Source organism: Notothenia rossii (assembly GCF_949606895.1).
Source record: "Notothenia rossii genome assembly, chromosome: 2".
NCBI lineage: Eukaryota > Metazoa > Chordata > Actinopteri > Perciformes > Nototheniidae > Notothenia > Notothenia rossii.
Window position 1 is genome coordinate 154,438 of NC_136904.1, and position 15,000 is coordinate 169,437.

At 46.5% G+C, this 15,000-nt stretch overlaps 1 protein-coding gene across 1 annotated transcript in view; it reads right to left on the minus strand.

Moving 5' to 3' along the window:
• The window catches only part of slc9a5 (solute carrier family 9 member A5), a 38,319-nt gene that overhangs the window by 14,859 nt on the left and 8,460 nt on the right, over positions 1–15,000 (minus strand). Inside the window, exons 3-9 of the mRNA XM_079665955.1 lie at positions 14,736–14,899; positions 6,018–6,096; positions 5,744–5,921; positions 4,712–4,932; positions 3,596–3,798; positions 2,001–2,090; positions 1,836–1,906 (exon numbers count right to left, since the gene is read on the minus strand). Of these exons, the coding sequence (XP_079522081.1) occupies positions 1,836–1,906; positions 2,001–2,090; positions 3,596–3,798; positions 4,712–4,932; positions 5,744–5,921; positions 6,018–6,096; positions 14,736–14,899 (1,006 nt within the window). The remainder of the gene's footprint in view (positions 1–1,835; positions 1,907–2,000; positions 2,091–3,595; positions 3,799–4,711; positions 4,933–5,743; positions 5,922–6,017; positions 6,097–14,735; positions 14,900–15,000) is intronic.

Here is a 15,000-nt window from a genome sequence, read left to right on the forward strand (position 1 = left end):
TTCAATAAATTGATGTTTTCAAAGTTAACCGTTTTTAATAATCGTGATATCAATTATTGACCCAAATAATCGAGATTATGATTTTTGCCATAATCGAGCAGCCCTACTTTGAGCCCAACATGAATTTATGGAGACAGCTCTCAACACTCAGACGAAAGGGAGCTGTATACTTTTCAATAATCCAAACATCTTTAGAATATGATCACAACAAATCATTTAAACTTGTTTATTCTTATCTTATGTTACCGAGTTAGCATTCTTTCTTTTTATTTATGCATACTAATCCCTCCCCTTTTAAACTTGTTACTGTCCTATAGCACACATTGGAATGATTTCTTACTTTATTTTTTACAACTTTATTAAATAGATAAAGTTTTGCTCTCTCTCTCTCTCTCTCTCTCTCTCTCTCTCTCTCTCTCTCTCTCTCTCTCTCTCTCTCTCTCTCTTTCTCTCTCTCTCTCTCTCGCTCCACATTGCTTTTCTTCCCGACTGCAACGCTGTTGTGTGTGTCTGTGAGAGCGTTTCACATGTGTGTATGAGAGATTTTTACCAGAGCCTGTCTCTGAGGGCCTAAGATATTCTACAAAATAATATTTAAAAACATTAAAACAAATTTATATTTTTCTTTATATATATTTTTTTAATATGTTTTTAGTAATATTTGTCATAGGTTTTTTACCAAATGTAACTTGATTAAATTGTATTTAAAATAACATTTCCAAAGAAATAAATCCTTTGAATCTGCCTATTCAGTTTGTGTTTGAATGTGAAGGGTTAAATGAAAGAAGCTCGTCTCTGCGAGGTGAAGAGAGGAGCTGTTGGACGTCCAGCTATGAATTCACAGAGGGCCCGCTAACTGAACGAGAGAGTCATTTCAAATGACAGAACAATTGACCAATCATATCTTCCCTCTAAATGGGTGGGCTTTATTATCGCGGACTTTATGACAAGTCTCGCCCGCTGTGAAACGTTTCTTGTTTCCATAGCAACAACAACTGTCAACAGCGTAAACTCACCTTCAAAATAAAAGCATGCCAAATTAAACTTAAGACATACAACTGCAACGAAAGTAACAAACACAATGCAATATCCTTTTCAATTTCAAAGAACACCAATAGGGTTATTTACAGGTGTTGTTTTGTGTGGTAGAGGGACGCTTTCATTGATGCGTTTTGCACCCCGGGCCGTTGTTTTGATATTCCACCAGCGTGGAAAACAAAAAATAATAATAAAAAATTTAATTATTTTTATTTTGTATTTCGCGACCCACCTATCACATCTCTGCGCCCCACCAGTGGGGCTCACCCCACACTTTGAGAAACGCTGGTCTAATGGATGAAATCATTAATGATTTGAAACAATTGTCTTTTTACATTTGGCAGTATTTTCCTCTGTGTATATATATTTGTAGATATATCTATAAATATATATTTTTTACCTTTACATCTTTTTATTCCTGCAATCTTTTTACGCTGAGTGTCATCTCCGGTGTGAGTGAGCAGCGCCCCCTGCTGTCCACTGTCACTCATTACAGCATAACAGTGAAAATCACTGTAAATGTTTTATTAGTATTTCTTCTCAAATCTTTAATTATTTAAAAAGAGGTAACATGTAAAAGTGAAAAGATTCAAGGTTAAGTTGGAGTCTATTTCTTGTGTGAATTTGCATATATATATATTTATATATATATATATATATATATATATATATAATAGTGTAGTTTAAGGACATGTTAAAATATAGAACCCATTAATTTGTTATTGTTTATTATGTATATATCTTTATGTGTTTATTGTATAAATGAACATATATTTCCAGTGTGATTCAGTCCTCACTTGTCTCTCCAGTGGTTATATCCCTGCAGACCTGCGATGTCCTCCACCGCTGTCAGGATGTGGTCAAAGGCCTGAACACAAGCAACAACATCAGAAACAACACAAACAACAACAACAAAAACAACAACAACAACAACAACAACAACAACAGGTCAGCAGCCCCACCCTCTCGTGGATCTCCTCGTTGATGGTGGGCTTCCTGTTGGTGGAGCGAGGGACTTTGAGCCAGTTCACCAGAGGCTTGATGGTCAGACCCTGAAACACAGAGAGAGACCAGATTAGTGATGAACACCTGAACACATGAACACCTGGGGGGTGTACTACGAAGCAGGATGTTCTCTTAGCGGCTAACTTCAGGTAAACTCTGGGTTTCCGGTCCTACGAAGCTGGTTCTCTTTTTAGCAGGCTAGATCTCCATGGTAACTGATGCTGAGCGGCTAACCTGCCCCGGAGCAGGTTAGGTTGCAGGCTAAGAGCTCAACTCAGTGAAAGCACTGCCTGCTGACCAATCAGAGCTCAGTGTGCGGAGTTTAAAGCGATCAAGTCATATTACAGGAGAAAGGAAATACAGAAAAGCTGCCGTTGCAGGAAAGACGGCCGGCAAAAATCAGCGACTGTGTGAACGTGAACATGAATAGAATATCACCTCCCATCTTCAGAGCAATCTGACTATTAGAACATTAGCGTTAAGAAAGCTTTCTTAAATATCTGCCACAACATAAGTAACCGGATCAGAGTAACATTAAGTACAGTCCGCGGCATATCACATCATAATGTATCATCTCCTTATCTGAGTCAGCTGAGCCGTATCTGGCCGTGCAACACTCACAGTGTCACATACTGGATGCAGAAGGATTATTTTAAGCAACACATTAAGTTGAGGAAACACTGGAGTCAAATGTAATGAAAGTCAGATGGTGTCTTAGACGGGGCAGTGATATCATAAACCTGTTCATGTACGCATTCAAACACTTGTTCTGTTACCAGCTGTATTCACCTTGCAGGTGCAGCTATGTGGCTTTGATCCTGGATCAAGTGTTTAAGTCGTGGATGTTTAAAGTTTAACTTCTTCATATGTCTAATATTATAGTTGACTTTTCATTCAGGAAGTATGACGCTGCGCTGTCAGTACGCTTCTCCATGTTTGTGATTGGTTGAATGCTCCAGATACCACCCCTTTCATGTGAACGCACCTAACTAGATAGGACACGGCTGGCTTGAGCGATCCACTTGATAAACAGCGTCGTAGTAGTAGTTTGGGATTAGGCCAACCGGCTAACTCAATCATATCCAGGTTAGGTTGAACCAGCTTCGTAGTATACCCCCCTGAACACCTGAACATCTGAACACCTGAACACATGAACACATGAACACCTGAACACATGAACACATGAACACATGAACACATGAACACCTGAACACATGAACACATGAACACATGAACACATGAACACCTGAACACCTGAACACATGAACACATGAACACATGAACACCTGAACACCTGAACACCTGAAAACATGAACACCTGAACACCTGAACACATGAACACATGAACACATGAACACATGAACACATGAACACATGAACACCTGAACACCTGAACACCTGAACACATGAACACCTGAAGATAAAGCAGGAACAGACTTTATAAAAGTCAATACACATATAAACATCTAAAGTAATCCGGTGGTGTGTTAGCCCTCGTATAGGGAGGGGCTTGTCTTGTTGGAATATAAAAACGTGGAGTTTTTCCTCGTACCTGAAACATGACGGTGAAGAAGACCACTACGATGGTTGTGGCCACAAAGTATTCCTTAGCCTTCACGTGTTCTCCGTCCAGCAGAACCACCAGAGCGAAGGCCACCGCCCCCCGCAGGCCGCCGTACGACATGACCACCTGATCGATCTTATCCAATGGGACGAGCCGGAACCGGTTCAGAATCCACGTCTGACCAATCACACCTGCACAGAGGTCACTAAAGGTCAAACACACCTGCACAGAGTGGTCACTAAAGGTCAAACACACCTGCACAGAGAGGTCACTAAAGGTCAAACACACCTGCACAGAGAGGTCACTAAAGGTCAAACACACCTGCACAGAGAGGTCACTAAAGGTCAAACACACCTGCACAGAGAGGTCACTAAAGGTCAAACACACCTGCACAGAGAGGTCACTAAAGGTCAAATATACATGCACAGAGAGGTCACTAAAGGTCAAACACACCTGCACAGAGAGGTCACTAAAGGTCAAATATACATGCACCGAGAGGTCACTAAAGGTCAAACACACCTGCACAGAGAGGTCACTAAAGGTCAAATATACATGCACAGAGAGGTCACTAAAGGTCAAACACACCTGCACAGAGAGGTCACTAAAGGTCAAACACACCTGCACAGAAAGGTCACTAAAGGTCAAACACACCTGCACAGAGAGGTCACTAAAGGTCAAACACACCTGCACAGAGAGGTCACTAAAGGTCAAACACACCTGCACAGAAAGGTCACTAGAGGTCAAACACACCTGCACAGAGAGGCCACTAAAGGTCAAACACACCTGCACAGAGAGGTCACTAAAGGTCACTAAAGGTCACACTAAAGGTCCCTAAAGGTCACTGAAGGTCACTAAAGGTCACACTAACGGTCACTAAAGGTCCCTAAAGGTCACTAAAGGTCATTCAAGTTCACTAAAGGTCACACTAAAGGTCCCTAAAGGTCACACTAACGGTCACTAAAGGTCCCTAAAGGTCACTAAAGGTCATTAAAGGTCACTAAAGGTCACACTAAAGGTCCCTAAAGGTCACTGAAGGTCACTAAAGGTCACACTAACGGTCACTAAAGGTCACTGAAGGTCACTGAAGGTCAATAAAGGTCGAACCTGCGGCCCTGAAGACGAAGATGAAGACGAGGGTGCAGGACACCAGGCCCGTGTCCCAGGCCCACTTTGATTTGTCCACGGCGGAGATGCCGAGGAAGATGAAGATGATGGTCTCTGCGATGCTGGCCAGAGTCTTCATCGTGTATTTCACGGTGGTTCTGGACTTCTGGGAGATGTTCGCCTCCACGTATTTATTAGCTCCGATCCCGCAGAACGTCATCCTGAAAGAAAGGAGAGTGCTGACTTAGGACAGGATGTTGAGACTTAAGACAGGATGTTGAGACTTAAGACAGGAAGTAGAGACTTAAAACAGGATGTTGAGACTTAGGACAGGATGTTGAGACTTAGGACAGGATGTTGAGACTTAGGACAGGATGTTGAGACTTAAGATAGGATGTTGAGACTTAAGATAGGATGTTGAGACTTAAGACAGGATGTTGAGACTTAGGACAGGATGTTGAGACTTAAGACAGGATGTTGGGACTTAAGACAGGATGTTGAGACTTAAGACAGGATGTTGGGACTTAAGACAGGATGTTGAGACTTAAGACAGGATGTTGAGACTTAAGACAGGATGTTAGAGACTTAAGACAGGATGTTAGAGACTTAAGACAGGATGTTAGAGACTTAAGACAGGAGAGACTTAAGACAGGATGTTGAGACTTAGGACAGGATGTTGAGACTTAAGACAGGATGTTGAGACTTAAGACAGGAGAGACTTACGACAGGATGTTAGAGACTTAAGACAGGATGTTGAGACTTAAGACAGGATGTTGAGACTTAAAACAGGATGTTGAGACTTAAGACAGGAGAGACTTACGACAGGATGTTGAGACTTAAGACAGGATGTAGAGACTTAAGACAGGATGTTGAGACTTAAGACAGGATGTAGAGACTTAAGACAGGATGTTGAGACTTAAGACAGGAGAGACTTACGACAGGATGTTGAGACTTAGGACAGGATGTTGAGACTTAAGACAGGATGTTGAGACTTAAGACAGGATGTTGAGACTTAAGACAGGAGAGACTTACGACAGGATGGCGGACAGGGAGAAGAGCTCGGCTGTCAGGTAGGCGAGGTAGACGAGCAGGAAGACGAAGAGCGGCTCGATAATCCGGACCTTCTTAGTGAAACGAGTGATGAAGCTGAGCAGAACGGCGAAGACCAGACCAACCAGAGTCCCTCCAACACTGACGATGAGGAAGGAGGCTGAGGAAGAGGAGGAAGATAAACATGATAAGATCATAATGCCAAACTCACTTTTACAACTTCAATGTTTTATAAGTTCTTGTTCCCTGAACTCACCGACTCCTTTAAAGTAATCCACCGTCTGGACGTTCTCCACCCCGACCTCCACGAAGGAGATGTACACTTTATATAAAACCTGAGAGGAAACACAGAAATACAACGGAGTCTCAAACCTGCCGGACTGAGAGAAGTAATCTGTGTGCTTTCTGAAAACTCGAGGAACCGATAAAAGAGAATATTTCAAATATTTGTATTTCAAATATAAAAGTTTCACTTTTTGGACATCATTTATTTACGTCTAATAAAAACAAGCAATACAAGATTAAAATATGAGTTTCATCCTCTGATAGAACTTCATTTCCTCCTGAGTTCATCTCTAGGAGCAGGACCTGCACTGTAATCACATTTTAAACTTTAACATGTTTCTCAATAAACTGATGTCTCCTGCAGCCTGAGGGGAGTTTCCTGTAAACAGCGACTCAGCAGAAACTCTGAAGGTGAGTTTCCTGTACACAATGACTCAGCAGAAAGCAGAAAGGATCCTGGGAAACTTCTGCTCTCGCTCTTTGTTCACTTTGGGATTAGTTTTTACTCCGAGTGCTGCTGAGGATTAGAGCTGCAGTTAATCTGCAGAAATCCATCTGTAGTTCACCAGAGGCTGCTCTCTGCTGAGTCTACAGGAGCTAGTGCACGTGAAAGAGTCTACAGGAGCTAGTGCACGTGAAAGAGTCTACAGAAGATAGTGCACGTGAAAGAGTCTACAGGAGATAGTGCACGTGAAAGAGTCTACAGGAGCTAGTGCACGTGAAAGAGTCTACAGGAGCTAGTGCACGTGAAGGAGTCTACAGGAGATAGTGCACGTGAAGGAGTCTACAGGAGCTAGTGCAAGTCAACTAATCTACAGGAGCTAGTGCACGTGAAAGAGTCTACAGGAGCTAGTGCACGTGAAAGAGTCTACAGGAGATAGTGCACGTGAAAGAGTCTACAGAAGATAGTGCACGTGAAAGAGTCTACAGGAGATAGTGCACGTGAAAGAGTCTACAGGAGATAGTGCACCTGAAAGAGTCTACAGAAGATAGTGCAAGTCAACTAATCTACAGGAGCTAGTGCACGTGAAAGAGTCTACAGGAGATAGTGCACGTGAAAGAGTCTACAGAAGATAGTGCACGTGAAAGAGTCTACAGGAGATAGTGCACGTGAAGGAGTCTACAGGAGCTAGTGCACGTGAAAGAGTCTACAGGAGATAGTGCACGTGAAGGAGTCTACAGGAGCTAGTGCACGTGAAAGAGTCTACAGGAGCTAGTGCACGTGAAAGAGTCTACAGGAGATAGTGCACCTGAAAGAGTCTACAGAAGATAGTGCAAGTCAACTAATCTACAGGAGCTAGTGCACGTGAAAGAGTCTACAGGAGATAGTGCACGTGAAAGAGTCTACAGAAGATAGTGCACGTCAACTAATCTACAGGAGGTAGTGCACGTCAACTAGTCTACAGGAGCTAGTGCACGTGAAAGAGTCTATTGGAGGCAGTGCACGTCAACTAATCTATAGGAGGTAGTGCACATCAACGAGTCTACAGGAGGTAGTGCACGTCAACTAGTCTACAGGAGGTAGTGCACGTGAAAGAGTCTACTGGAGGCAGTGCACGTCAACTAATCTATAGGAGCTAGTGCACGTCAACGAGTCTACAGGAGGTAGTGCACGTCAACTAATCTACAGGAGGTAGTGCACGTCAACTAATCTACAGGAGGTAGTGCACGTCAACTAGTCTACAGGAGGTAGTGCACGTCAACTAATCTACAGGAGGTAGTGCACGTCAATTAGTCTACAGGAGGTAGTGCACGTCAACTAATCTATAGGAGCTAGTGCACGTCAACGAGTCTACTGGAGGCAGTGCACGTCAACTAATCTACAGGAGGTAGTGCACGTCAATTAGTCTACAGGAGGTAGTGCACGTCAACTAATCTACAGGAGGTAGTGCACGTCAACTAATCTACAGGAGGTAGTGCACATCAACTAATCTACAGGAGGTAGTGCACGTCAACTAATCTACAGGAGGTAGTGCACGTCAACGAGTCTACAGGAGGTAGTGCACGTCAACTAGTCTACAGGAGGTAGTGCACGTCAACTAATCTACAGGAGGTAGTGCACGTCAACTAATCTACAGGAGGTAGTGCACGTCAACGGGTCTACAGGAGGTAGTGCACGTCAACGGGTCTACAGGAGGTAGTGCACGTCAACGGGTCTAGAGGAGGTAGTGCACGTCAACGGGTCTAGAGGAGGTAGTGCTAGTCAACGAGTCTAGAGGAGGTAGTGCACGTCAACGGGTCTAGAGGAGGTAGTGCACGTCAACTACTCTACAGGAGGTAGTGCACGTCAACGAGTCTACAGGAGGTAGTGCACGTCAACAAATCTACAGGAGGTAGTGCACGTCAACTAGTATACAGGAAGTAGTGCACGTCAACTAATCTACAGGAGGTAGTGCACGTCAACTGGTCTACAGGAGGTAGTGCACGTCAACTGGTCTACAGGAGGTAGTGCACGTCAACGAGTCTACAGGAGGTAGTGCACGTCAACAGGTCTAGAGGAGGTAGTGCACGTCAACGGGTCTATAGGAGGTAGTGCAAGTCAATTAGTCTACAGGGGGTAGTGCACGTCAACGGGTCTACAGGAGGTAGTGCACGTCAACGGGTCTAGAGGAGGTAGTGCACGTCAACGGGTCTAGAGGAGGTAGTGCACGTCAACGAGTCTAGAAGAGGTAGTGCACGTCAACGGGTCTAGAGGAGGTAGTGCACGTCAACTAATCTACAGGAGGTAGTGCACGTCAACGGGTCTAGAGGAGGTAGTGCACGTCAACCAGTCTACAGGAGGTAGTGCACGTCAACTAGTCTACAGGAGGTAGTGCACGTCAACTAGTCTACAGGAGGTAGTGCACGTCAACTAGTCTACAGGAGCTAGTGCATGTGAAAGAGTCTACTGGAGGCAGTGCACGTCAACTAATCTATAGGAGGTAGTGCACGTCAACGAGTCTACAGGAGGTAGTGCACGTCAATTAGTCTACAGGAGGTAGTGCACGTCAACTAGTCTACAGGAGCTAGTGCACGTGAAAGAGTCTACAGGAGGTAGTGCACGTCAACTAATCTACAGGAGGTAGTGCACGTCAACGAGTCTACAGGAGGTAGTGCACGTCAACTAGTCTACAGGAGGTAGTGCACGTCAACTAATCTACAGGAGGTAGTGCACGTCAACGAGTCTACAGGAGGTAGTGCACGTCAACTAGTCTACAGGAGGTAGTGCACGTCAACTAATCTACAGGAGGTAGTGCACGTCAACTAGTCTACAGGAGGTAGTGCACGTCAACTAATCTACAGGCGGTAGTGCACGTCAACTAGTCTACAGGAGGTAGTGCACGTCAACTAATCTACAGGAGGTAGTGCACGTCAACTAGTCTACAGGAGGTAGTGCACGTCAACTAGTCTACAGGAGGTAGTGCACGTCAACTAGTCTACAGGAGGTAGTGCACGTCAACTAATCTACAGGAGGTAGTGCACGTCAACTAGTCTACAGGAGGTAGTGCACGTCAACTAATCTACAGGAGGTAGTGCACGTCAACTAGTCTACAGGAGGTAGTGCACGTCAACTAATCTACAGGAGGTAGTGCACGTCAACTAGTCTACAGGAGGTAGTGCGCGTCAACTAGTCTACAGGAGCTGGTGCACGTCAACTAGTCTACAGGAGGTAGTGCGCGTCAACTAGTCTACAGGAGGTAGTGCACGTCAACTAATCTTCAGGAGGTAGTGCACGTCAACTAGTCTACAGGAGGTAGTGCACGTCAACTAATCTACAGGAGGTAGTGCACGTCAACTAGTCTACAGGAGGTAGTGCACGTCAACTAATCTACAGGAGGTAGTGCACGTCAACTAGTCTACAGGAGGTAGTGCACGTCAACTAATCTACAGGAGGTAGTGCACGTCAACTGGTCTACAGGAGGTAGTGCACGTCAACTGGTCTACAGGAAGTAGTGCACGTCAACTAGTCTACAGGAGGTAGTGCACGTCAACTGGTCTACAGGAGGTAGTGCACGTCAACTAGTCTACAGGAGGTAGTGCACGTCAACTAATCTACAGGAGGTAGTGCACGTCAACTGGTCTACAGGAGGTAGTGCACGTCAACTGGTCTACAGGAAGTAGTGCACGTCAACGAGTCAACAGGAGGTAGTGCACATCAACTGGTCTACAGGAGGTAGTGCACGTCAACGAGTCAACAGGAGGTAGTGCACATCAACTGGTCTACAGGAAGTAGTGCACGTCAACGAGTCTACAGGAGGTAGTGCACGTCAACTGGTCTACAGGAGGTAGTGCACGTCAACTGGTCTACAGGAAGTAGTGCACGTCAACGGGTCTATAGGAGGTAGTGCACGTCAACGGGTCTATAGGAGGTAGTGCAAGTCAACTAGTCTACAGGAGGTAGTGCACGTCAATGGGTCTAGAGGGGGTAGTGCACGTCAACGGGTCTAGAGGAGGTAGTGCACGTCAACGGGTCTAGAGGAGGTAGTGCACATCAACGAGTCTAGAGGAGGTAGGGCACGTCAACGGGTCTAGAGGAGGTAGTGCACGTCAACTAATCTACAGGAGGTAGTGCACGTCAACTAATCTACAGGAGGTAGTGCACGTCAACTAGTCTACAGGAGGTAGTGCACGTCAACTAGTCTACAGGAGGTAGTGCACGTCAACTAATCTACAGGAGGTAGTGCACGTCAACTAGTCTACAGGAGGTAGTGCGCGTCAACTAGTCTACAGGAGGTAGTGCACGTCAACTAGTCTACAGGAGGTAGTGCACGTCAACTAATCTACAGGAGGTAGTGCACGTCAACTAGTCTACAGGAGGTAGTGCACGTCAACTAATCTACAGGAGGTAGTGCACGTCAACTAGTCTACAGGAGGTAGTGCACGTCAACTAGTCTACAGGAGGTAGTGCACATCAACTAGTCTACAGGAGGTAGTGCACGTCAACTAGTCTACAGGAGGTAGTGCACGTCAACTAGTCTACAGGAGGTAGTGCACGTCAACTAATCTACAGGAGGTAGTGCACGTCAACTAGTCTACAGGAGGTAGTGCACGTCAACTAGTCTACAGGAGGTAGTGCACGTCAACTAGTCTACAGGAGGTAGTGCGCGTCAACTAGTCTACAGGAGGTAGTGCACGTCAACTAGTCTACAGGAGGTAGTGCACGTCAACTAATCTACAGGAGGTAGTGCACGTCAACTAGTCTACAGGAGGTAGTGCACGTCAACTAATCTACAGGAGGTAGTGCACGTCAACTAATCTACAGGAGGTAGTGCACGTCAACTAGTCTACAGGAGGTAGTGCACGTCAACTAATCTACAGGAGGTAGTGCACGTCAACTGGTCTACAGGAGGTAGTGCACGTCAACTGGTCTACAGGAAGTAGTGCACGTCAACGAGTCAACAGGAGGTAGTGCACATCAACTGGTCTACAGGAGGTAGTGCACGTCAACGAGTCAACAGGAGGTAGTGCACATCAACTGGTCTACAGGAAGTAGTGCACGTCAACGAGTCAACAGGAGGTAGTGCACGTCAACTGGTCTACAGGAGGTAGTGCACGTCAACTGGTCTACAGGAAGTAGTGCACGTCAACGGGTCTAGAGGAGGTAGTGCACGTCAACGGGTCTATAGGAGGTAGTAAAAGTCAACTAGTCTACAGGAGGTAGTGCACGTCAACGGGTCTAGAGGAGGTAGTGCACGTCAACGGGTGTAGAGGAGGTAGTGCACATCAACGAGTCTAGAGGAGGTAGTGCACGTCAACGGGTCTAGAGGAGGTAGTGCACGTCAACTAGTCTACAGGAGGTAGTGCACGTCAACTAGTCTACAGGAGGTAGTGCACGTCAACTAGTCTACAGGAGGTAGTGCGCGTCAACTAGTCTACAGGAGGTAGTGCACGTCAACTAGTCTACAGGAGGTAGTGCACGTCAACTGGTCTACAGGAGGTAGTGCACGTCAACTGGTCTACAGGAAGTAGTGCACGTCAACGGGTCTATAGGAGGTAGTGCACGTCAACGGGTCTATAGGAGGTAGTGCAAGTCAACTAGTCTACAGGAGGTAGTGCACGTCAATGGGTCTAGAGGGGGTAGTGCACGTCAACGGGTCTAGAGGAGGTAGTGCACGTCAACGGGTCTAGAGGAGGTAGTGCACATCAACGAGTCTAGAGGAGGTAGGGCACGTCAACGGGTCTAGAGGAGGTAGTGCACGTCAACTAATCTACAGGAGGTAGTGCACGTCAACTAATCTACAGGAGGTAGTGCACGTCAACTAGTCTACAGGAGGTAGTGCACGTCAACTAGTCTACAGGAGGTAGTGCACGTCAACTAATCTACAGGAGGTAGTGCACGTCAACTAGTCTACAGGAGGTAGTGCGCGTCAACTAGTCTACAGGAGGTAGTGCACGTCAACTAGTCTACAGGAGGTAGTGCACGTCAACTAATCTACAGGAGGTAGTGCACGTCAACTAGTCTACAGGAGGTAGTGCACGTCAACTAATCTACAGGAGGTAGTGCACGTCAACTAGTCTACAGGAGGTAGTGCACGTCAACTAGTCTACAGGAGGTAGTGCACATCAACTAGTCTACAGGAGGTAGTGCACGTCAACTAGTCTACAGGAGGTAGTGCACGTCAACTAGTCTACAGGAGGTAGTGCACGTCAACTAATCTACAGGAGGTAGTGCACGTCAACTAGTCTACAGGAGGTAGTGCACGTCAACTAGTCTACAGGAGGTAGTGCACGTCAACTAGTCTACAGGAGGTAGTGCGCGTCAACTAGTCTACAGGAGGTAGTGCACGTCAACTAGTCTACAGGAGGTAGTGCACGTCAACTAATCTACAGGAGGTAGTGCACGTCAACTAGTCTACAGGAGGTAGTGCACGTCAACTAATCTACAGGAGGTAGTGCACGTCAACTAATCTACAGGAGGTAGTGCACGTCAACTAGTCTACAGGAGGTAGTGCACGTCAACTAATCTACAGGAGGTAGTGCACGTCAACTGGTCTACAGGAGGTAGTGCACGTCAACTGGTCTACAGGAAGTAGTGCACGTCAACGAGTCAACAGGAGGTAGTGCACATCAACTGGTCTACAGGAGGTAGTGCACGTCAACGAGTCAACAGGAGGTAGTGCACATCAACTGGTCTACAGGAAGTAGTGCACGTCAACGAGTCAACAGGAGGTAGTGCACGTCAACTGGTCTACAGGAGGTAGTGCACGTCAACTGGTCTACAGGAAGTAGTGCACGTCAACGGGTCTAGAGGAGGTAGTGCACGTCAACGGGTCTATAGGAGGTAGTAAAAGTCAACTAGTCTACAGGAGGTAGTGCACGTCAACGGGTCTAGAGGAGGTAGTGCACGTCAACGGGTGTAGAGGAGGTAGTGCACATCAACGAGTCTAGAGGAGGTAGTGCACGTCAACGGGTCTAGAGGAGGTAGTGCACGTCAACTAGTCTACAGGAGGTAGTGCACGTCAACTAGTCTACAGGAGGTAGTGCACGTCAACTAGTCTACAGGAGGTAGTGCGCGTCAACTAGTCTACAGGAGGTAGTGCACGTCAACTAGTCTACAGGAGGTAGTGCACGTCAACTAATCTACAGGAGGTAGTGCACGTCAACTAGTCTACAGGAGGTAGTGCACGTCAACTAATCTACAGGAGGTAGTGCACGTCAACTAGTCTACAGGAGGTAGTGCACGTCAACTAATCTACAGGAGGTAGTGCACGTCAACTAATCTACAGGAGGTAGTGCACGTCAACTAGTCTACAGGAGGTAGTGCACGTCAACTAATCTACAGGAGGTAGTGCACGTCAACTGGTCTACAGGAGGTAGTGCACGTCAACTAATCTACAGGAGGTAGTGCACGTCAACTAGTCTACAGGAGGTAGTGCACGTCAACTAGTCTACAGGAGGTAGTGCACGTCAACTAATCTACAGGAGGTAGTGCACGTCAACTAGTCTACAGGAGGTAGTGCACGTCAACTAATCTACAGGAGGTAGTGCACGTCAACTGGTCTACAGGAGGTAGTGCACGTCAACTGGTCTACAGGAAGTAGTGCACGTCAACGAGTCAACAGGAGGTAGTGCACGTCAACGGGTCTAGAGGAGGTAGTGCACGTCAACGGGTCTATAGGAGGTAGTGCAAGTCAACTAGTCTACAGGAGGTAGTGCACGTCAACGGGTCTAGAGGGGGTAGTGCACGTCAACGGGTCTACAAGAGGTAGTGCACGTCAACGGGTCTAGAGGAGGTAGTGCACGTCAACGGGTCTAGAGGAGGTAGTGCACATCAACGAGTCTAGAGGAGGTAGTGCACATCAACGAGTCTAGAGGAGGTAGTGCACGTCAACGGGTCTACAGGAAGTAGTGCACGTCAACTAGTCTACAGGAGGTAGTGCACGTCAACTAGTCTACAGGAAGTAGTGCACGTCAACTAGTCTAGAGGAGGTAGTGCACGTCAACTAGTCTACAGGAAGTAGTGCACGTCAACTAGTCTACAGGAGGTAGTGCACGTCAAAGAGTCTACAGGTGGAAAATTATACATGAAATTCAAATTTACAGTAACAATAAAACTAATTAAACACACGTTTAAACACCAACGTGTGTGTTTGTGTGTGTGTGTGTGTGTGTGTGTGTGTGTGTGTGTGTGTGTGTGTGTGTGTGTGTGTGTGTGTGTGTGTGTGTGTGTGTGTGTGTGTGTGTGTGTGTGTGTGTGTGTGTTGCTCACCACTGTGACGGCGTCGTTGACCAGCGACTCTCCGAACACGATGATGAACAGCGTGTCATTGACGTGAACCTCTTCGAACACGGCGAGCACTGCGACCGGATCCACCGCCGAGATCAGAGCGCCGAAGAGCAGGAAGTCCATAAGCCCCGCGTCCACACGATCATCTACACACACACACACACACACACACACACACACACACACACACACACACACACACACACACACACACACACACACACACACACACACACACACACACACA